Genomic DNA, 22,959 nt, shown 5'->3' with positions numbered 1-22,959 from the left:
CTTCCCCCAAGCCCCTTGCCCACCCCCACCCTGTGTGGCTTCTTCTCACCTTGCCCTGTCTGTCTGTCTGTCTGTCTTCAGGGGCTGGAACCAACATTCTATTGGGTTCCCTCCCCTCAGCCCCTGGCATTGAGCAGGTGCTTGGCTAAACTGTTCCATTTGGGGACAGGTGCAAGATTGTGGCTTCCTCCCCCTCCCTTCCTCAGGGGTCCGGAGAGGGATTTGGAGGCCTGAGGGCGGGACCGGGGACTTGGGTGGTTGGGGGGGCCAGCCTGGGTGGGGGGAGTGTGGCTCCGAGGATGGGATCCGGTTGGGTTAGGGTCAGTGGGACCAGGGCTGAGCCTTCCCCTACCTGGGCCGTCCACGGGGCTGCCTCTTGGCCTCTTCAGGGTGCCTCCCGCGGGATGGGGAGCGGGCCCGGGCGCCCCGGGGGCTGCTGGCACTTCGGAGGGTCCCACTGCTGAGCTTGGTGCTGGGGGCCGAGGGCTGCGACTGGCCCTGGGGCCCTGAGGTAGGGCCGGGGGCCCCAGAGGACGAGGTCCCCGGGGCGGCAAACACCATCCAGTCAGGCAGGGCCATGCTGGTATCACTGTTGGCCCGAAGCAGTGCCGGGGGCACCGTCAGCCCTGCGCCTGGGGGTCCCCGTCGCCGGGCTGCGTACTTGGGGGACTCCTGGAAGGGCACTGAGAGGGCACAGTGGCAGGGGGCAGAAGGGGTGGGGAGACAGGCAGGCGGAGGGGGTGTGCAGGCAAGGGATGATGGGGGAGAGGCATGAAGGGAGAAAGATGTAAGACTGGAGGTCTGGAATCGCCCCTCCCACTACTACTCAGACGCTCACAGTCTGCTGACCCCCCAGTCCCCCCATGCACCCCCAAGTACGCTAGGTTCTCCCCTCAGCCCCACCTCCCTCTCGCTCACCCACATCCTGTTCTCGATGGTTTCGGATCAGCTCCCCCAGTTCAAAATTCCCAGCGATCACAGCCACCTGGAGGGAGGTGGGGTGGCCCAGGCAGAGGGCGGGAAGCACTGTGAGGTCCCCGGCCAGCTGCACACACACACACACACACACCCGCCCCTGCCCCTCTCAAACCTGGACCCCCGCAACTGCGCCCTCCGTCCTCTCCCAGACCGCCAGCCTCTCAGCCAGCACTCCTACCTGCCTGCCTTCCTCACCCCGTCTCCTCTGTGCCCCCCACCAGCCCTGACAGCTCCAGACCTGGAAGGGGGTCTGTCCATTGTTATTCTTCACATCCTTGTTAGCTCCTCGATAGAGGAGGATCCTAGCACAGGTCTCCTGTGGGCGACGGCCGGCCGGTGGCACGGGGTGGAGTGGGGGGAAAAAAAGAAAGAAAACCATTAAAGTCACCAGGAGCAGACGCAGGCACTGTGCTAAGAACTTCAGGAACAGCCTGATCTAAACCTGCCTTGCCCGGGACAGCAGTCACTTACTACCGGTGGCTCAAGAGCCCTTTAAATGTGTCCCGTCCAAACTGAGATGAGCTGTGTCTGTAAAATACAACCCACACTGCAAGAACATAGCACGGGAAAAAAAAATCCAAATGTCTCTAATACTTCTTCTATTGATTCCAAGTTGACACGGTAATATTTTGGACACCATGGGCTGAGTAAAATAGGCTACAAAAATCCACACTACCTGTTGCCTTCCTTGCTTTTTTTAATGCAACTCCTGGGATACTTAAAATCTCACACACACACACACACACGCACACACGCACACACACGACCCGTGTTGTTTTCTACCGGGTGGCGCTAATCTAAAGCCGGGTTTCTGGACCTCAGCGCTACTGACATTTAGGGCCAAAAAAAGAATCTTCGTAGTGGCGGCTGTCCTGTGCATCGTAGGACGTCTAGCGGCATCTCTGGGCTCTGTCGCTAGACGACAGTAGCACTCTCCTCTCCGGCTGTGAAAACCAAGGAAGGCTGCACACACTGCTAAGTGACCCCTGGGGGACCGGGCTGTTCCAGTTGAGAGCCACCAGTCTAAACCTCACGGAGGGCTTACTGTGCTGCGCGCCAGGTGCTCAGCACTTCCCCATTTTACAGACGAGGAAACTAAGGCATCAAAAGCAGCGCAAGGTCACACAGCGGTTGCCCATCAGTGGTTGGATCTGAACGAAGGTTTGGCTCTGGAGTCTCTGCTCTTCTCACACACTCTGCTGGACTCAGAAGAAAGGGGACAACGGGGGCCGGGGCTGGGCAGTGGGGGGTAGGAATGCCATCCACATACAGACCAATTCCCTACTGATGCGACCATATCACACCCTGTCACGCTTCGGATCAGACCCGGTGCCCTGGCCATGGCCTCGAGGCTCCCCCTCCACCCGATCTGCCTGCCCTGGCACCCCCAGCCTCACCAACTTCGTCTTCTGCCACCTTTCTTCGCTCCCTCTACTGCAGTCACACTGGCCTCCTTCTTCCTCTGACAGGCATGCTCCTGCCCCAGGGCCTTGGCACCTGCCGCTCTCACTGCTTGGCATTCTCTGCCCTTAGATTTCCACATGGCTCACTTTCTCGCTTCATTCAGGTTTTGCTCAAATGCCACCTCTTCGGAGAGGGCTTCTCCGGCTCCCTCGTCAAAAAATAGCTGCCGACCACATTCCCTATTTTGATTTATTCATTTTTACTTATGTGATGCCCACTATACGCCAGTATTAGCTCATTTTCTTCCTAACACGGTCTCCTTGAAATTACGTTTCTCTTTTACCTGTCTCCTTAGCATCTCTCCCCCACCATATGGTAAGTTCTATAGGTGCATGATTTTGTCCGTGGCACCCACCAGCTGGATTAGTGCCCGGCCCGCTGGAGCTGTTCAGTCAACGATGGCTAAAGTCCTTCACCCTCTGTCTCGGCCTGACCGAACCCAACCTGGCCCCCAGTTCGACTCCTCTCTCCAGCTCCCCCAGATGCAACTCAACCAGCAAAGTTAGCTCAGGTAGTTTTCTGTGTGTGTGTGTGTGTGTGTGTGTCCAAGTGTGGACATGCCGGTCCCAACTAGACTGTTAATTTCCGCCACCGACATGTGTTTTCGCGTGTCTGTCCGCCTCCACTGCCCCCTTGCCTAGCACGGGGCCACAGCACGTCCAGCAGCCCAACCAGCAACCCACCCTGCTCCTCGACGACCTCGATTTACTGGTGTCCTGGCGCTTACCTTACAGTCCCTCTGTCCCCTGCAATACTTACAGTATTGCCCTTCCTCCTTTACACATCTGCCTCTTTGCCACACGCGAAGTCCCCCGATCCGCCCCGGCCCGGGAGCCATGCCGTGTCTGATTCATCCCACGTCCAGACGCACAGTAGGGACTCAAGAGACGTGCACGGGACGTATGAGGATGAAGGGAGCCGAGTCATTCCAAATTCCTTTGTTCAAAGCCATTCGTTCATTCACTGAGTCATTCAATCTATCTCAGAGCCAACACCTGTTGAATATTCTGAGGGGGGCAGGGTGCTGTCTTGGGGCAGACTCAAGGTGGCCGGTTCACAATTCATTCATTCACTCACTCATCCAACAAAGTCCCTACTATGTCCCGGCGCCTTGGGACACAGTGACTGATCAGACTTAGCCCCCACCCTTGAGGAGCTTCCAGCCTAAACATGGACCTGACCTTCACCACCAGGGGACGGGGGGGGGGGGACGGGCATGTCAGGAGGCCGGAGGAGGAGGGAGGGAGGAAATCTGTCAGACCCGGCTCTGGCCCTGGCGAAACTTAAAGTCTGAGAGGGAAGACAAGGGGAGAAAAGCAGACGAAGAACTCTGTCAAGCACCGATTCATTAGGCATCTTGCCGAGAGCGAGCACAACATTCACCCACGTGATCCTTTGTACGGTAGGTGTTACGGACCCATTTCACAGGGAGGGAAACCTCAAGGAGGGAAAATTAACTGGCTCATCCGACCCCCTGAGGGTAATTGTTCCCGCCCTATAATTCTTTACACTGAATCTTCCCCGTTCAAATGAATGGTACGGTTTGTGTCTCCTGACTGGATCCTGACTGAGAGAGGTAATGACAATGACGTTGCCTTCTGGGGACGAGCGCTTAACGTCCATGATATCTCATCGCCTTCAATCAGCCGCCATTACCCCCATTTCAGGGAGAGGACGGAGCCTTGGAGAGGGCACGGCGCTTGTCAGGGGGACCCCGGTCTGCCCACGGGACATGCACATAAGCCGTGCCGTCAGGGAATCTGGGCTCAAGGCCGGTGTCAGGGAGCAGGAGAGACGGAACCACCAGGGAGGGGCAGTGACAGCACCGCGTTGGTCGGGTTTGACAAACACTGAGTCCTCTCCCGGCAGCGCAGACTGCTTGCTGCCACAAGGCGGCACGTGGCTACCTGCCACGTCCCCGGCACTGCAAGTTCTGATGCGGCAGAAGGGGCTGGCGCTGTCTTGGAAGGCTTCCTGGAGGAGGGGAAGAAGGGCTTGACAGACCAGCACCTGTGCGCCAAGCCCCGTCTTCCCAAGTCCCCGAGGCAACCCTCCGAGGGCAGGAAGCCCCTACAACAGGTGGAAAGACTGAGGGGGCTGACCCAGGATCACCGAGGGCAGGGGTCACAGCCGCAAGGGGGCAGGTACACGAGGCCCCTCCCGGCCCTTTACTGCTCACCTCCACTCGTGGCTCCTGAGGTGGGGACTGTCCACCCGGCCCCGAATTGCTACAACCCGCAACATGCTCTCGTCCCCCTCAGAGCTGTGGTCTGGCCCTTCCTCTGTCCCCTGCGGTGGCCCCCGCACGCACTGCACACAGTAGGTGCCTCCTGATGCTCTCTCCTCTCCACCTGTGCCCACCGCCGAGAATACCCTTTCTCGCCTTCCTACTTGGCTCACTCCCACTTCTCTTAGCACAGGTGGCACATTTTCCAGAGAGCCACCTCCACCCCAGGTCCAAGGCCGAGCCCAGATCTGGCTTCCCCCCGGGGACCTGCATTCCCTGGGACCTCCCTCTGAACACTCTGGATTGTGACAGGAACGTCTGTCTCACTCACTGCTTGGTCCTCAGCGTCCCGCTCTGGGCCTGACATGGGGAAGGTGCTCAGCAAGTATCTGCTGAGCGAACGAATGAATGGATGAGTGAATGAATGGATGAATGGATGGGTGGATGGATGGATGAATTAATGAAATAGTGAAGGGACAGAGGGCAGGGAGGCTAGAGTCAGGAGGAGGGCCTGGGCGGGCTCTGCCAGAGCAGACCTTATTGTAGAGGGCGCAGATGTGCAAGGCCGTGTTCCCCGAGGCATTCTGGGCTCCCGGCTCAGCCCCATAGAAGAGCAGGTGTTCCAGGTGCTGAGAGTGGCCTCGCTGGCAGGCCTGGGGAGGACAGGAAACCCAGGAGGCCGGATCAGACTCTCCCAACCATGGCCTCTGTCTAGATCCTGAGTCCAGGAAACCCCTCTCCTTTCCTCCTCTGTTTCCGCCCAGGGACCCGCGCCATCAGCTTCACGAGTCATTCCAAGACCCAGGCGTCTGGATAGGCTCCTCGAGAGGCTCAAGAGACCACCCCCCACCCATGCCAGAGATCGAGATGTCCAATCCTGAGCCCATGCCCTCTTAGGGCCCTGGTGCTGACTCCCTCACCTTTTTCTCTTTGGGGCCCATGCTACTCCCACCCCCATACTCTATGAGGACCCCAGCATCTAGATCCCCAGCGTCTGGATCCCCTTTGCACCAGACCCGATCAGGGCCCAGGTGCCCCCCATGCACACACCGCGAACCCCTCCTGGCCGAGTCTGGAGCACCTGGTGAATCTCCTGCCAGCCGTTCTCATCAGCTATGCCCAGCTGGGCCCTGTTGTACAGGAGCAGCTCGCAGCAGCGGGGGTCACCCCCCACCATAGCCGTATGGAACAGAGGGGTCAGGCCTCGGCGGTCCTTGTAGTTGGGGGAGCCCCCAAGGTCCAGGAGTGCCTGAAGAGAGAGACCAGACAGAAAACGGTCACGCTGGCAGTACTGGTTTGTTCTGAAGGGCCAGTCGGGCAGGGAGTCGCGGGTGACCCACACTGGCCAAGGTGGTTTGGGAGTCTGCATGAATGCCCTTGTCTGACCTTGAGCCTGGCCCTTCCCCTCTCAGGGCCTCCCCCACGAAGGGAGCAATGAAGGGGCTGGGAAGATGCCTCCAGAGGACCTTCCCACTCTGACGTCCTGCCCAACCTTCCCCCCCCGCCCCCCCCACCCCCACCCCCCACGCCCCCCTGCTGAGGCTGGCTTTGGATGAGCCACTGAAGGAGTCTGGTGCCTCAGTGCATCACAGCAGCCGGATGGTTGGGGGGCCACCCGAGAGAACAGAATCTGGACGCAGGAGGACCCCTGGCTAAGCAGGAGGTGTTGTTAGGATCAGGATCCCCGAGAGTGGGACGCAGAGGGAGACCTGGGAAAAAGGGTTAGCTGGGACCAAGGTGAGCCGCGCCAGCCATGCTGGGGCGGCAGCGGCGGGGCGGGGGGGGGGGTGTCTCACTCGAGTAACAGCTCCGGGCACAGCGGCCGGTGGAGCTGAGCATCTTTAGAGGGAGGTGTTGGCAGCAGCCCTGTGAAGACAGCCCACAGCCTCGCTGTCCACCAGAACCTCTGCGGTGACGGAAGCGATCTACGGCCCCTTGTGGGCTCCCGAGCGCTCGAGCGTGCTACGGCGCCCGGGGAACAGACACGTTCGCCCTAGCTCATTGTAGTTAATTGAAATCCGGACGGCCCCCGTGTGGCTAGTGGCTACTGGGTTGGACAGCACGGGTCTGGAGGCCGGGGGTGCGGGGTGAGAGCAGGAGCTGTCTTGGGGGGAAGGGAGTGCACTGGAGGTACATATAGAGGGTTTGTCAATTCCAGGGGCATAAAGCCAGATCTTTGTGGCTGGTGTCCGCATTTAGGGGCTTCAAGAAAGAGCTGGAAAAGGGAAGGGAGGGTCCATTAAACTGGAGCATCTGTGAGTTAGGGTGTTTCTCAACAGCGGTGTGTCTTTGCGGGGGGCGGTCTATCCTGACCTGTGTATGAAGAAGGAATCACGTGCCATCGGGTGGCGGTGGGGTGGGGGAGGAGAGAGGGAGAGGAGTTTAAAATAAGACCATGTAAGCCCCCTCCATGTATGTATCTTGCGGGTATACGGTGCGTCTGGGAAAGTGCGTTTTAGTTACTGAACAGGGCGAGAGGCTGTGTTTGCAGGGTGTGTGTTGAGGGGTCTGTGTCTAGAGCTCACTCTGTATTTTAAGGAACAGAGGAGGGTCTACACTTCGGGGAGACTGAGGCAGGGCTGGTGGTGAGCTCGATCAGAGGGTACAAGAAGGTCTGGGTGTCGGGAGAGTATAGGTATTATGATCTACTGGGGCCCTTCCAGGGGAAAGGTCCGTGTGACAATCAGCTGTAGGGTGGGCATCCCCGGGGGTCACCAGAGGGTCTCGGGTTCCACTGGAGGAGTGACAACAGGCGGGGGTGGGGGGGGAACTGTGTGTTTGTCAGTCTATGGAAAGGGGCTTTGTATTTGAGACACGAAGAGAGACTATTTTTAACAAACCTAAAGACCTGAGGTTCGAGAAAGAACTAATGGAAAAGGGAGAGGAGTCTGAGGAAAGAGCAGAAGTGGCATCCCCACGGGGACGGGGACGCGGCAGGGGACATCCAGGAGGCGGGATGAGAAGCAAAGGGGAGGTCAGGTGGCTTCGTGGGGTCAAGGCAGATGAAGGGGAGGAGGGGGCGGGTCTGGGGCAATTAGCTCACTGGCTTCAGCGTACTGGGGGAGACACCGAGTCTGGGGGCGGGTCCCCGGGGTCTGGCACCTCACCGTGAGAGCCAGGCAGTGACGGGCACACGCGGCCTTGTGCAGCGCGGTCATGCCATCCCGGGCCCGGAAGTCGATGTGGGCCCCTCCCAGGCACAGGGTTCGAATCACCTCTACGGAGCCTTCGGTCTGGGCTGCCAGCGTCAGGGGGGTCTCTGAGGGGCAGAAAAGGCCAGTCACGCGCAGCCCTTAGGCCTCGTTTCTCGGCTCCCCACCTCTTCCAAAGCCCCTGGTTTTCCTCCTTACCTCCCGAATCCGAGTCGTGATAATTGGGGTCCAGCCCCTTGTCCAGCAGCCTTGCCACCTTGTCGGACGTCCCGAGCTGCACGTATTCCAGGAACTTCTTCAACCCCGTCTGAGCCATGGACAAGAGAGAGAAGACAGGCCAGTCAGGGAGCAAGGGGAGAAAAGCTGGGGTCTTGAGCAGCGCTGTCCAGTGGAAATACACAGCGAGCCGCGTGTGGCACTGAAAACTCTCTAGTAGCCACCTTTAAAAAAAAAAAAAAAAGCAAGGGGCACCATTGGTCGCACGGAAATTCGTTTTGACGACGTATCTCTTTAACCTAACATATCCGCAATAGTACCGTGTCGACAGGTAATCCATAGGCAGTGTTTTAACGAGACGTTTTACGTTTTTGGGGGGGAACTGAGTCTTCGAAATCCGGTGTGCATTTCACACTCGCAGCGAGGCTCAGTTTGGGCCTGCGACACCGCGTGTGTTCGGGAGCCGTGTATGGCCGGTGGCTCCGGGAGTGGATGGCGCAGGTCTGGAGGGATGGAATATTTGGGGGGGCGACAGAGACAAATGCATGGTGGGGGAGGGGTGGGGGGGGAGGAGGGGACAGGGAGGCTTTTTTCCCAAGAGTCAAGAATCCTTCACTTCACCTCGGACTAAAGCAGCTCCCCCCGCCCCGCTTCCTCCCAGTTCTTAGGGGACCGGGGGAGGCACAGGGGACATCTGGTCAGAGTCCTGGAGGGCAAGATAGCCAGATGTGGCTGGGGGCGGGGGACATCCCCGGATCTGGGAGAGGTTTAGGCTACGGAATTGGGGGAGCCGCGGGCTGTGTATGAAACAGCAACTGAGGCAGAGGGACACTGGGTGTCAGAGTTCAGGCCAGAGGGTGGGGGGCAGGCAGGTGCCCTGCGTGGATACGGGGGACCCAGAAGACGAGAAGGGAGCATCTGAGGATGAAGAAAGCGGGAGCCAGGGGCCTGGGCGGGAGAATGCAGGCCAGAGAGGGGAGTTGAGCCCCCAGGGTGGAGATAACACGGTTGGCATCTGGGGCCGTCCCCAACGCCACACAGCATCTCAAGTCACTGGGGGACCCTGGCAGAGGAACAGAAGGGGATCAGGGAGTGTTGGAGGGCTGTTGCACAGAGGTGAGAGAGACAGTGGGAAAGGCTCCAGGTCTCTGTGGGGGGGCTGCTGCGGGGTAGGGTTCTCTCACCTTCGTGTGCAATTTGGCCAGTTGCTTCTCATCCAGGTTGGTCTGTTTGTAAACCCGGGTCTTGTATCGGAACTGTGGCCAGGGGTGTATGGGGGGAGAGACACAGAGACTCAGAATCAGGGGCCTGGGGAGGAGGCTGGGCTCCTTCTGAGCCGGGGGCAGGGGGGGATGGAGGGGGAGGTGGTCAGCTCAGGGTCAGGGTGGAAAAGGCCCTGGAGCCTTGGCTGGGCAGGCAGAGGAGTGCGGGGCTGCTGTGGAGTATGTGGACCGCAACCCCTAACGTGAAGGAGTAGGGAGTCTGGACCCCACACAGAATGTTCTAGAACACCTACTGTAACTGTGAATCCTTTCCCACTTTGAAAGGCGAGGAGGAGTCTGGGGCAGGGAAGTGACTTGCCCAAGGCCACTCTGTTGGTCAGAGGCAGAACGGATCGTCATTTGAACTCAGGCCTCTCTGACTCTAATGCTTAAGGGATGTGGAAGAGCCCACTGGGTTTTCCCTTGCCAGGGCCTGACTGGGAGAAAAATGGGGCATGCCTTCTCTCCCCTGCGGCCAGGCTGGGAAGGCTGTGGGCCTCACCTCCAGGTAGGGCACCCCCTTCTCAAAAGACTGGGGGTACTCTCGAAGCAGCCGCTCCTCCTCCAGAAAGTTGGCATCGCGGCCGGAGGTGGCCGGCTGGAACAGACCGTAGTTGAGCACATCCTGCAGGCTCTCGCTCAGGGCGCAGAGCACCTGTTGCTTGGCTGTCCAGATGGTGGCATCAGGGTTGAAGCGGAGACATTTCTGGTTGAGGAGGTGACAGGGAAGAGCCTGAGGTGGCTTGGAAAGGGCCTGGGGGTGATTCTGGGGACAGGAGGGGCAGCTGGGGGAAGCATGTCGGGGACCTGGAGATGGGGCCCAAGTGGGAGGACACCCAGCACCAGCAGCCTCGTCGTGTGGGCTTGGGGCCCTGTCCCCCGCTGGCCGGCAGGCAGTCAGTCACTCACTGTCTGGTGCAGGTCCGGGATGCCAATCCTGAAGACCATCATGCTGAAGTGGGCGTCGTCCGGGACAGACATGGAGCGGCCCTGGAGGCCTCGGGTGGAGGCCAGACTACCAGGTGCCCCGCTGCCCTGGCCCCGGGTCCCCCGGGGGCCTCTGCTGGGCCCGTCTGGGGAGCTGTCGGACTCTGAGCCCCCCTCGGGACACTCGCTGGCACTGTGGCGTTCCTCGTCCTCGCTTGACGCGGGGCTGTGGGTCATCGTGGGGCCACGGGGCGACAGGGGACAGCAGCATCACAGGCGGCTGCCGGGGCCAAGGGTGGCTGTCAGATGAGGGACCCGGGACCCCTCGGAGGCCACAGGCACCCTCACAGACAAGTGGTCTAGGGCAGCCGCCCCACATGCCCCAGGTCGGCAGGAAGGAGGCTGGACACACCCCCAGATACTCCAGCTGCCTCTGCTCACACACACGCCCATCGCTGCCATGCTTCGAGCGCGTCTCCTTCCCTGCCCTTGGCCCTGCTCGCAGCCCCCCACCCCTCCTGCGCCCCACTTTGCCGCTGACCCAGCGTGGCAGTGTCCCAGAAACCGCAGAATCACCGCGGGAGCTACTGGCCCACTTTGGCAGGCCACGGAAAATGCAGCTAAAATTAGCTGAGGACAGACAGGTGGACGACCCACCGGCATCCTACCCTCCTGGCCCCAGCCTGGCCCCTCACCCGAGGCCCTCCCGTCCTCCTCCTCCTCCTGGCCAGCTGGCGGAGGGGGTTGGGGGGAGGCTGAGATGTAGTAATGGGGGGACAGAGGTGCCGAGAGCCTGGGGCGGCAGAAGTGGGAGCCGCGTGTTGCTTGGGAGTGGTGCCCGGCAGCGGGTGGAACCGGTGACTTCACCGAAGTGTGGCTGACAGCGTGTGCAGGGGACTGCTGGGAATCGGTGTCCCAGGGGAGCAGGGGTGCTAAGATGAGGGTGTCATGGGGCAGAGTATCATTCGTGGCGTGCCCCCAAGGGAGCCACGAGGGGTGGCCTAGGCAGGTTGTTGGGGGCATTTCGAGACGGGGGTGGGTGGGTGGGGAGACTGGCCTGGGAGGGCTGTCTGGAGACCGTAGTGCGGTGGCCTGGGTCAGCTTAGGGTGGCTGCGGATAACCTGTGGGCACATTTGAGGACTGGCACTACAGGACAGGTGGCTGGACATTGCCCGGTACAGGTGGATCCACTCTGAGGGAGACTGGGGGTGGGGGTGGGGGGGCTGGGAGGGAGGCTAAGAAGTGGGGTGCCGGTCTGGAGGACTGGGGTGGGAGGTCATCTCCAGATCCCCACTGTTCTCTCCCGAGGTGGCCTTAGAAGCCTGGGTCCCAAATGGGGTCCGCCTCCCTCATCTCCCTGTCTCCCACCCCAGCACCGGAAACCAGAATGTCTGGTCTGGTCCCTCCCCCCCACACCAGGCCCAGCTCCTGCACCGTTGCCATGGAGATGGGAAGCAGTGGAGGGTACTGCTGACTTTGGGGGAGTGGGGATGGGCTGGGGGGGTTGGGGGCGGGAAGACAAAATGAGTGTTCGGGGAGGACAGTTCCAAGAGCTGTGGGTGAGCGAGCAGCCTAACCACCAGCCGGCCGACCCCTCCCCCATGAGTGGCCCGGCTGCGAAGCCCCCTCCCTCTCCAGGTACCCAGCTGAACTGCCCCACCTTGGCCTTGCGGAGCCCCCCCTCCCTGCCAGGCCTCCTACCCGCCGGACTCCACCTCCCACCTCCGGGCCTGGAGCCCAATGCCACTCCCCCTCGGCTGACCCTGGCTGACCCCGGCTTCAACCGGGCACTAATGGGGTGGCCAGTGGGATGAAAGCAAAGCTGGCCCCGGCGGCTCCCCCCGCCGTGCGGCTGCCCCCAACCCCCCAGACCGACTCCGGCCCCTCCCCCTCAGGCCCGAGGGAGGGAGCGGGCACACTCCGCCGGGGCGGCATGAATCAAACGCTCCGCGGCTAAGAATAGCTGGCACGCAGCTGGTACTGAGACGGGCTGAGGAATCGGCGGGGGGGGGGGGGGGTGGTGGAGAAGGGGAGAGAGGGGGTGCCCTGGAGGGTGCGGGGGGACAGGGGGCGGCTGGCGTGGCCGAGAGCGGGGCCCGGGAGAATGAATGGAGGCGGAGAGAGGCGGGGAAAGGCGGGGAGAGGAGCCGGGGCTGGGGCCGAGAAACTGGTGGGGGAGAGCCCTGGGCCGGGGAGAGGGGGCGGGGGCACCCGGGAGCGGGACTCGGAGGCGGGAGCCGAGGGGGCGCGCCGGCCGGTGGAGAAGGGAGCGGAGACGGGTGGGAATGAGGGGGGAGCTTGGAAGGGGGTGGGAAGGGATCGGAGGAGCCTAGAAGGTGAAGCCCGAGCTAGAGGGGGTCGAAGGGGGCGGAGGAGGCCAAGGCCCAGACCCTCGACGGAGGGGCGGGGGACCAGGGTGACCTGGGGGAGGGGCCTCGCGCGGTGGGTCTACGGAAGGGGTCTAGGGGCCCCGGTAGGCCGGGGTGGGCGAGGCGGGGGAGTGGCCGGGCAGGGCCAGGAGGTGGGTACCGCGACCGAGCCCTTGGCCTGGGAGCGCGGGGAAGCGGGTTTGGGCTGGGGCGGGGGGGGGGGGGGTCTGCTGGCGGGGGCTGGGGGGCGCATCCTCCTAAGTCTGGTATCTGGGACGGGGCACCGGGGACCTGGGCGTAACCCAATTTGGCGTCGCCCGGGGCAACGCTCCCCACCTTACCCCCACCCCTCACCGCACACCCGGGCCCGGAGCCCGGCGCCCGGCCAAGGACGTCCGGGGCGCCCCCGCCCCCTCCCGCGGCCCCGGCCCCGGCCCCGCAGCTCCCCCCAAAACCCCGGGTTCTCGACCCCCTTACCTGCCTGGCGGGGCTGCTGAGTCCCGGTCGGCGGCGCCCGCGGCCCCTCCCCCCTCCCCCCACCCCCCACCCCCCCGGAGACGGGGGACCCTCAGGCCATGCCCCACCGCCCCGGAGGGCGAGCGGGCCGGGGAGGGGGCGGGCGGGGGCCGGGGGGGAGGGCGGGGGGGCCGAGGACCTCACCCCCCCCGCGGGCCGGGCCTGGCCATCCGCAGAGCGCCCCCCCTTCTGCCGCGGCCGCCGCGCCCCTCGGAGCTAGCCCGCCCCCGGCTCGGTCCGGCCGGCTCCGGGCGCCGCGTCTCCGCCTGTTCTTCCTCCTCCTCTTCCTCAGGCCGCCGCCGCCGCCGCCGCCCGCTCCGCGCCTCCTCTGCCTCCCTTCTCGCTCTCTCGCTCTCACCGTCTCTCCCTCACCCTGTCTCTCTCTCTCCCTCCCTCCCTCTCTCCTTCCCTCCCCTCCCTCCGCCCTCTCCCCTCCCTCCGGAGCCGGTGGAGGAGACATCGCCCCTCCCCGCGCCCCCAAACCTCGCCCATCCCCCCCCCCGCCGGCTCCACCCCCTCCCCCTGCCCTCCCCCACCACTCCCCGTCGCCACCAGCTAGCCCAAGCCGGCTCTACCCCTGCTTGCCCCCCTACCCGGACCTTGCGGCCCCGCCCCCCTAAGGGTTCGCTCCACACACACACCCCAGGACCGCCCCTTCCCAGAGCGTCTCCCACCCCCTCTACACACAGTAGGGCGCGATAAATATTTGTTGCTAGACTCTGCTCCTCCAAATTGGATGGTGAGAGCTATAGATTCCCGTCCTGTCCCTCTCCAAACACACACACACACACACACACACACACACACACGCACGCACGCACACACACAAACATCTTCCCCCAAGGCACAGGTGCATAGAGTCACTAGCTGGCCCTGCACGTGCAGACGTTACCCATGCACACACTGTCCAGGGCGTGCATGACCTAACCTCCCTGTGGGCACATCACCACAAACACACCGCACTACAACACGTACATGTCACACGCGCATGCCAGAGCATACATGCCGCACAGCATTTACCCACCCCTCCCCCAACAAGGGCACGCACCCAGGTGTGCATGCTCAGATCTCCAGCTCACACGAAACCCAGAAACGGAGACGCACAACCACGTGTGCCTGCGGCTCCACCACACTCACCCACCTCCGAATTCATCACACAGGTGTGCACACACCCATTTGGATGCACAACACCGTGCCCTGCCTCCCCTCCATAGTTATTGCTGACGTTTCTTGAGCACTTCCTGTGTGCCAGTCTCTGCTCTGGATTTACTCATCAACTTCTCACACCAATCCTATGGGCTATGCACTTTGACCATCCCCGTTCTCAGAGGGGGAAACTGGGGCACAGAGAGGCAAAGTCGCTTGGCGCCCAAGGTCACCCAGCTACAAAGAGGTGGCAGCAAGGATCAGGGGCAGGTAGGCTGGTTCGGTCTTTATGCCACTGTTGTTCACCACTAGGCACGCCACGGTTGTGTATTCGCCTTCATTATACACAGACATGCCCAAAGTCTCCTTGCAGCTCAGGTCTCTGGTGCCTGGGACATACACAGACACAGTCTGGTGCCATGCCCACAGACACAGGGCAGGTCCCTTAGGGTGAGAGTGTCCCCATAGCCCAGGCTCCCACCCTTCTTCCAGCTCCGCCAGGGCTGCCAGCTGGGGCTCAGACACCTGCAGAGGGTGGTTCTAAGAAGCCTCTGGATGCATCTCCAGCTGTGGGCTCCAGGGTACCAGGGTAGGAGCCAGCCCAGCCCCAGGAGGCCCCGCTCTGGATGCATACCCACCAGCCCAGGTGGTGAGCATCTGGGCCCAGGGAGAGAACAGCTGCCCATGTTGGCAGCAGCAGCGAGAGAGGCTGTGTGCCCCTCTACGGTTTACAAGGCCTTTCCTGGCTCGTGCATTATCTCTCGAGGCCTTTAGCTGCTAGTGAGGGCTCCCCAGGCCCCTAATGGGCACCCGAGAGGCCCAGGCTCTGAGGTGGTGAGCAGCCTGCCCGATGTCACACTGCCCTCTGCTTTCTTGGATTTCTTGGATTTCCCAGGCCCCTCCTGGGGCTCCCAGCAGCTGAGGGCAGATGCCCGACCCTTGCGTAGAGCCAGAAGCCTTGGCTAGCAGCCGCCATGCTGGTGACCTCCAGCAGGTTGCCCCATCCCTTCTCGGAGCCTCAGTTTCCTCCCTTGAAGAGCGGGCCCTGCCATCCCTGGCTGGTGAGCTCCACATTCTCGCTGGCACAACAAGCCAGGCCCAGGCTGGGAAAGCCCTGAATGACTCACAGGTCTGGCACAGAGTGGGCACGGCATGGCCTCCTGTTTCCCGTGCCTCTCCAGCTCCTCTCCCACTGCCCTCATCACCACCCTGGCTATCACCCCTCAGTGCCCCCGTGCACCTGCCTCAGGGAACCCGGGGTGCCCCCAAAACACAGTGGTCAAGCCTTCAGTCTTCTGGCTAACCCGCTACCCTGCCAGGAATGGCTTTTTCCGTCCTCGCTAAGCAGACTGATTGAGCACCTACTATGTGCTAGCTCCAGGGATACAGCAGTGAATACGTACCTACACTGCCTTTGTTGGCAGGAGACAGGCAACAGACAAGAAAACAAACAACAGGAGCCGGTCTTGATTATACCAAGAAGATAAAAAATGGGGTGTTAATTTGTGGAAGTGCAGCTTCTTGAGATAGGATAGTCGGGGAAGGCCTCAGATGAGCTGAGACCTCAGCAGGGAGAAGGAGCTGGGGGAGAACAGGAGAGCGTCTAGAAGGAAAAGGCCAGTGTAAAAGCTCTGAGGGAGGAAAGAGCTTGGCATTCAGGAGATAGTGAAGAGGCCAGTGTGGCTGGATCCCCTAGGGGGCCCAGGGGGAGTGGGGGTGATGAGCTTACAGAGGTGTAAAGGGCCCATCCTTCCCAGCACCCCCCCCACACACACACACACAAGGCTGGGCAGGCCAGGCTCTTGCCGGGTTTGGCTTCCCTCCTGCATATGATGGGAAGCTGGGGGAGCAGGGGAGTGGGGAGTGACGTGATCTGATTTACGGTTTGGAAGCATGGCTCTGGCTGCGGCAAGCGGCGTGGATTGGAGGGGCTCGGGAGAAGGGAGGTGGAGAGTCAGGAGGAGGCCACTGCAGTGGTCCAGGCGGGAGAAGAGGCACCGGGCTGAATGCTCAGAGCTCCAGCGCCCAGCCTGCGTCTGTCTACTCCACCTCCTGGAGAAAGCTTCCTTCACCACCCCCACCCCCACCCTTCCGCCTCCCTTCTGCCCCAACCCCCCACCTTGTGGGATGGTCTGCACGTCTGGGAGCAGCTGGAGTCCCCAGCATCGCCCCACCCCGGGCCTGGCCTGCAGGACGCTTCCAGGAAAGTACAGCAAACGAATCCCAAAGCCCCACCCACTAGAGTTGCATACACAGCCTACATACATGCACGCTCTTCACCTGTGTCCCCGCAGACAGGCACACACACTCATTTTCAGGTCGGGGCAAGGGCTCCCGGCCAGAATGGGAGATCTGAGGGCAGGAGGCGCCCTAGAGCCTGAGAACTGTGGGAAAACCTCCTCTGGCAGAGTGTGTGGGCAATGGTGGCCACAGAGTAATAAAAACCTTATGGAGACCCTGCAGTCTCCTTGCTCCCGAGGAGTGGCCAGGGGGAGGAGTGGGGAGCAGGGCCAAGCCCCAACAACCCCCTGAGGGGGTTCCTCGGCAGAGGCTGTGTCCCCAGGATCCCTTGGAGAGCCGGCTCTATTCTCTTCTGGCCATCTGAGCTTTTTTGGCCATGGTGGAAGGAAAGAGCAGGGCGGAAGTGAGCTCTGGAAAGTGGGAAGAGGGGGGTATGTGGAGAGACCCAAGGCGGGATCCAGGCTTTGGAACGTTGGAGGTTTCCGGCCACAGAGGCAGGGCCTCGGGGGAGCCAAGAGAGGCGGGGAGAGACACACACAGAGGAGCAGAGACCAACGGACAGAAGAACAGACGGGCGGGCTGACAGAGACAAGAGCTGGGAGAGGGACCAGGGACTAGTGATCTGCACACACTCCAGTCCCAAGAGACATCCCCCCTCCCCAGAGACAGCCCTTTGCGGCCTTGGGTGCTGCGGAGCCCAGCCTGATGCAGGCAGCCTGGCTGCTCGGGGCCCTGGTGGTCCCTCAGCTCCTGGGCATCAGCCATGGGGCTCGGGGAGCAGACAGGGAGTGGGAGGGGGGCTGGGGAGGCGCCCAGGAGGAGGAGCGGGAGAGGGAGGCCCTGATGCTGAAGGTGAGTTGCTTAGGACTCTGCCGGGGAACTGTGGGTGTGGGAGGGAGTGTATTCCAGGGTTAGGGAAATGGGCCAGGGAGAGAGATGGGGCAGGCTCAAAGGATGGGGATGATGGGTTCAGACAAGGGACTCAGGGGCAGAGAGCCAGCTTACTGCTGCAAAGGGGTGGCTGGAGTGTGTGGGCAGTGAGAATAGAGCTGGGCTCCTAACCATCCCTCCCCTGCCTCAGCATTTGCAGGAGGCCCTGGGGCTGCCCGCTGGGAGGGGGGACGAAAATCCTGAGGGAACCCCAGAAGGCAAAGGGACCTGGGGCACCGAGGAGGACGGTCAGGGGGAGGAGGAGGAGGAGGAAACAACGACAAACCCCACCACAGGCCCTAGCCCCTCTCCCACCCCTGAGGACACCGTCACGTATATCCGTGAGTAATCATTAGCTCCATCCTGCCCCCAGGCCTCCGTGGTCATTTTCTCAAAAATGAACGGTCCTTTCAAGGCCCGGCACCTTTCAATTGTCCACCACCCCGCCGGTGCCCGTCCCCCCACGTCCCTGGGAGTTCCGGGTGTCCAGCCTTGCCTCCCAAGAGCCCAGGCCCACCGGCCCCTACATTCCAGGAATCCCGAGTACCCCCTACCCCAACTCTGTCCCCTGAAGCCTTAGTTCCCCCTGGTCCTTTGGTCCCTCAGCTCCGCCCCTCGGGCCCCGTCCAGCGTGTGCCCTGTCTGTCCGCAGTGGGCCGCCTGGCCGGCCTGGACGCAGGCCTGCACCAGCTGCACGTCCGTCTGCACGCGTTGGACACCCGCATGGTCGAGTTGACTAGGGGGCTGCGGCAGCTGCGGGAGGCGGCGGGCGACACCCGCGACGCGGTACAAGCCCTGCAGGAGGCGCAGAGCCGCGCGGAGCGCGAGCATGGCCGCTTAGAGGGTGAGTCCGCACCGTGCGGGGCGGGGAAAGTGGGACGATGCGGGTCAAGTGGAGGACTGGTGGGAGGAGGGGGCCCGGAAACGTCTGAGGGGACGTGAGGACCTAAGGTATCCGGGGCGAGCGGGTTCCTAGAGACTTGGAGGTCACTTGTTGGCTTCTGCGGAGCTTAGAGTAGCGGGGAGAGCGAATGCGGAGAGCTGGCGCGCAGAGGGGGAGGTACGCTCCTTACCGCGCGGTGAAGCGTACCCGTCTCGGGCCGCGCCACGCCCCCTACAGACAGATTCCAAAAGTCTGGCCCCACCCCCAGCCGTCCTAACTCTCCGCCTCCTTACTCCCCGCGGTTCTGACCCCGCCTCCTCCCGGCCCGGCCCCCGAGGCTCTAACCCCGCCTTCTCCCCGCCTCCGGAGCCCCTGACCCCGCCCCGTTCCCCCCTCAGGCTGCCTAAAGGGGCTGCGCCTCGGCCACAAGTGCTTCCTGCTCTCGCGCGACTTCGAGGCGCAGGCGGCGGCGCAGGCGCGCTGCGCGGCGCGGGGCGGGAGCCTGGCACAGCCGGCCGATCGCCAGCAGATGGAAGCGCTTACCCGCTACTTGCGCGCGACGCTTGCTCCCTACAACTGGCCGGTGTGGCTGGGCGTGCACGACCGGCGCGCCGAGGGACTCTACCTCTTCGAGAACGGCCAGCGCGTGTCCTTCTTCGCCTGGCACCGCGCGCCCAGTCCGGAGCCCGGCGCCGGGCCCAGCAACGCGCCGCACCCGCTCAGCCCCAACCAGCCCAACGGCGGCACGCTCGAGAACTGCGTGGCGCAGGCCTCGGATGACGGCTCCTGGTGGGACCACGACTGCGAACGCCGCCTGTACTACGTCTGCGAGTACCCCTTCTAGCGGGGCCGGTCCTCGCCTCTCCGGTCCATCCCACCACTCGCCCTTTGGCTGGGCCCTTCATCCTTCTAAAACGCCCTTCCCTCCCCCTCTCCCTGCCCGTGGATGGAAGCGTGTTCCCCCTGGCTGGGCGATCCCGGGGGGCCTTCCGCGGGGCCGAGAGCCCTGACTTTCCTGTGTCTTTTTTGGGGAGCGGCGGGCACCAGGCTAAGTCCGGCGCCAATAAAAACGTGTGGAATCTGACTTGAGCGGGCAGTGGAGGCACTTTTGGTCTTTAGCTCGTCAAGGGGCAAGCTTGGCAGGGCACGACCCTGGCCTTTGGATGCCTGTCCCGTTCTGCTTTTACAGGTATTATTTGATCCCCAGAACCAGAATGATGGAGAACACATGTACATATGAGCGCACATCATCCGCTCCTGCACACGCAGCTGATGCCTCCACCCCCATCGGGTCCCACTCACAGCCTTTGGGACAACAGGGCCTGTCAATCATTGTCCAGGCCTTGGCCTTGGCCTTGGTCAAAGAGAGCTGGGAAATACAAAGGAGTTAAAGGTTCTGATGAGTCCTGCAGGAAAGAGCCCGTTTAATTTTGTTTCAATAGTGTATCTCAAACTTGTTCCACCAGATGGAAGGTTCCTTAGCATCCTGTACTGTCGGGCCCTGCCCCACTCCCTGCCCCTTCCCCCAGCCCCAGGGGCAAGTGTTTAGAGGCAAACTTAGGAACCTATGCAGCCTGGAAACTGAGGCTCCCTCCCAATGTTTCCTTGCCTACTCCCTGCCTATGTGGCCATAAGCCAGTCTCTTCTCTCTGAGCCTCAGTTTCCTCACCCATTCAATCATCTCTACCTTGTATTCGCCCTTGGGAAGTTCAGGTGAGCCCAGGAAAGTGAGTATTTGAAAAATGGTTGAATGTGCGTCACGTGCTCCCTTTGCCCCCGCCCCCTCCTTTTCATACCTTTGTTCCCGGAGTCAGAACACTTGGGAGTGGGCCAGCTTGGGCATTGGCATTGAGGACAGCACTCTTTGAAGGCAGAGCCCTTGTTTTGGAGCCCCCCAGTGTCTTTCCCCCAACACTGGCAACATGGTCCTGACCCCAACATCATCATGGAGCCCAGGAACTGAACTGTGACGCTGTTTGTCCTTCTGCCCTTCCCTCTCCTTCAGCCGTGGTACCACCAGCCTAAAATGTCACCATTGGATCCACCAGTGGGAGGAATGAGCCATCCCGGTCATTTCTCAGCCCCACAGCCCCTGTAGGAGTAACAGAATGGAGGGTGGTAGCAAGCTTGGGGGAAGGAGGCCCTGGTCAGGAAGGCTTCCATCAGAGGACCAAAAACGTTGCTCAGGATTCTTACCCTGGTGAACTTGTTTACTGGGGTCGGGGAGGGGTGGCAGGATGTCTTCTAGGCAACCAGAGGGCACATTAGGCAGACATTGATGGGTATCTGCTGTTGCCTGGAAGGGGGCCACTATTACAGACCTCATAACATTCCGGAAAGTAAGTGGGTGGGACAGATCAATGGTTACCTGTCTGGATTCTGGAACCATATATCTCAGGTTCTAATCCTATTTAGGTACTTACCTACCAGGCAACTAAAGGGAGACACAACCTCGCTGTGCCTCGGTGTCCCCATCTGTACTTGGGGGGTAATAATATCTACCTCCTAAAATAGTGCTGAACACGAAGGCGTCCTTGCAACATCAGATCTGACTCACATGGCAATTTGAACCTCACCTTCACCTCTGCATCCTCTCTCTGGACACTGTTTTTGCATATGTACAGGTTCTTTGAAGAACTGGCTAATGTATCACCCTGAACAACCTGCTTCCCCCTTCCCCCAGGGTTAGGTGCCCCTTGTGATGTTCCATAACCGCTGAGTTTTCTTCTGACCCAACCCCTGATCAGCCAGACCGGGGAGTCTTGCTGGTCAGAGCTGGGTGTGACCAACTCTGTGCCCCCAGCATCCCCTGGCACAGGGAAGCCCTTTGCAGGAAGGGAAATGTCCCTGTGGAGCCATGTTGGGGACCCTGAGACGAATCCAATCTCCGTTTCTCTTCCCAGCCTTCCCCAGGCCAGGTCAGGAGCCTCCGCTGGGCTCCCACAGAGTCTGGGGCTTTCCTCATCACACCGTGCATTACTCTCTGTGCCACTGTCTTGTCGCTGTCATACTAAGCCCAGGGACGTAGTCTTGTGTGCCCACACAGAGGTCAAAGGTGGAGGGCATTTTGCAAGGACTGTTTAAGCATCAGATCAGCTCGCCTGTACGCTGCATTCTGGGCTGATTCCTGACTCAGGTCTGTTTATGGGAACCTTGCCCTCCCCCGCCCACCTCTGCAGAGAAGCCCTCCCAGGCCTGCCAAGGGGCCAGAGTTTGCCAGTGCCCCGTCCCTGGCTCTCTGCGGAGCACCTGCGGTTTGAGAGCTCAGAGCCGCGGACCAGAGAAGGCCTCAGCAGCTGCCTGGGATCGATGCGTGAAGAGATTCCGGGGAAGTGGCGGAGGAAGGGCTCACGGCCTGGGATGACCCAACCGGTGGAAGAAGAAGCGGGTCGATCAACGGTTTGCCAAGACTACAAATCCCAGGAGGCCGAGCGGCAGGCCCTCTACCTTCTCCTCAGAACCACGTTTCCCAGCAGCCACCGGGAACCCCATGCCAGTCCTCTCGAAAGCCCCGCCCCTTCCTCCCACGTGAGGCTCGCTTATATTGCCCAGAAAGCAGGACGACCACGCCCTTCGCAAGAAGGTCAGAGCTTGGCAGTCTTGGATCAGAGCCGACACCCCCTTCTCCCCACCCGCCGGGCCTCGCCCCAAGGTGTTTTGGGAAATGTAGTCCCACATCAAAAGGAAGAAAAACCCGAAGCCACAGTCTGACATTCACTGAGGCTTAGACTGTAACCAGTGCTCAGATCGGTCCAAGAGTTTTTAAAAATACCGCTGAATCTCCACGGATAATTGGAAATTGATAAGAAGCAGTTTTTTAAAACATAAGTGCATAGAAAGTATCAGAATGCATAGAAAATGGTAAGAAATATTTCTCAAAATTTGAGTGTCTTGACTATGTACTACTGAATTACAATATAAAATACAATATAAAAATGCTTCCTTGGCCTGGAAAAAAATTGCTAAATACTGGTCCATACTAATTTAGTTTCTCCAAAAACAGGAAAAAAAAAAAAAAACACCCACCCTTTTTATTAGGAAATACTCTCTCGCTTACAGATTACCTGCACAAATACAAATAGTATTTACCCAGATTTCTCTATTGTTAACAGTTTCCTCCATTGCTTTGGCTTTATCAGTATTTATCTATGTATCCATCCATGCATTCATCACCCACCCATCCTAACCCAATTACCAGGAACAAATCAAAGTCAGGTTTACTGACCTATTGCAGGGAAGGCCACATCCCACAGGAGAAGCTCTGATCAACTTATTGGATCCGGGGGAAGAGAAGAATTCGGGTGAAATTTAAGTGGAACTGTGTTTGCTTCAGAGCAAAGCAGGGATGTGTATAAATGAGTCAACAGTTATGGACTGCAAAGTGGACTAAGGATCTTGTTTCCTTGGAAACTACAAAGTTATATACGTGGCATGCTATGTCCAGAAACTCTATATAAAGCTCTACATCAGGGCTGGAAATTGGGGCTTCTTGTCTCTGTCAAAGTGACTTAGATCTTCCAGGGAGAATAAGATAAGTTTCATCTTTCTGGATATACTTTCTAATTTTTTTTAATGTTTATTTAATTTTGAGAGACGGGGGCGGGGAGGGGGAGGAGCAGAGAGAGAGGGAGACACAGCATCTGAAGC

General features: G+C 60.6%; 2 protein-coding genes across 5 annotated transcripts in view; one reads left to right on the top strand and one right to left on the bottom strand.

Annotated features, from left to right (window-relative positions):
* SHANK1 (SH3 and multiple ankyrin repeat domains 1) overlaps positions 1–13,160 on the bottom strand; it is a 45,604-nt gene extending 32,444 nt beyond the window's left edge. Inside the window, exons 1-11 of one of the 4 annotated variants that reach the window (XM_045046180.1) lie at positions 13,074–13,160; positions 10,209–10,506; positions 9,802–10,005; positions 9,222–9,293; positions 8,020–8,128; positions 7,777–7,928; positions 5,751–5,918; positions 5,206–5,322; positions 1,217–1,294; positions 919–985; positions 353–683 (exon numbers count right to left, since the gene is read on the bottom strand). In XM_045046180.1, coding sequence (XP_044902115.1) covers positions 353–683; positions 919–985; positions 1,217–1,294; positions 5,206–5,322; positions 5,751–5,918; positions 7,777–7,928; positions 8,020–8,128; positions 9,222–9,293; positions 9,802–10,005; positions 10,209–10,463 — 1,553 coding nt within the window. In that variant the 5' untranslated portion in view covers positions 10,464–10,506; positions 13,074–13,160. Of the gene's footprint in view, positions 1–352; positions 684–918; positions 986–1,216; positions 1,295–5,205; positions 5,323–5,750; positions 5,919–7,776; positions 7,929–8,019; positions 8,129–9,221; positions 9,294–9,801; positions 10,006–10,208; positions 10,699–13,073 lie in introns of those variants that run through there. The other 3 variants (XM_045046179.1, XM_045046182.1, XM_045046181.1) reach the window with 3 other exon arrangements.
* A 3,797-nt stretch (positions 13,161–16,957) lies between these two features.
* On the top strand, positions 16,958–19,396 carry CLEC11A (C-type lectin domain containing 11A). The gene is made up of 4 exons (XM_003997469.6): positions 16,958–17,351; positions 17,581–17,770; positions 18,082–18,273; positions 18,711–19,396. Exons 1-4 carry the CDS (start codon positions 17,205–17,207, stop codon positions 19,154–19,156), a joined length of 975 nt encoding a protein of 324 aa, XP_003997518.3. The 5' UTR covers positions 16,958–17,204; the 3' UTR covers positions 19,157–19,396.
* The last annotated feature ends 3,563 nt before the right edge of the window (positions 19,397–22,959 follow it).

This window comes from Felis catus, chromosome E2, assembly GCF_018350175.1.
Source record: "Felis catus isolate Fca126 chromosome E2, F.catus_Fca126_mat1.0, whole genome shotgun sequence".
Lineage (NCBI taxonomy): Eukaryota > Metazoa > Chordata > Mammalia > Carnivora > Felidae > Felis > Felis catus.
This window is presented reverse-complemented; position numbering and strand designations above follow the sequence as displayed.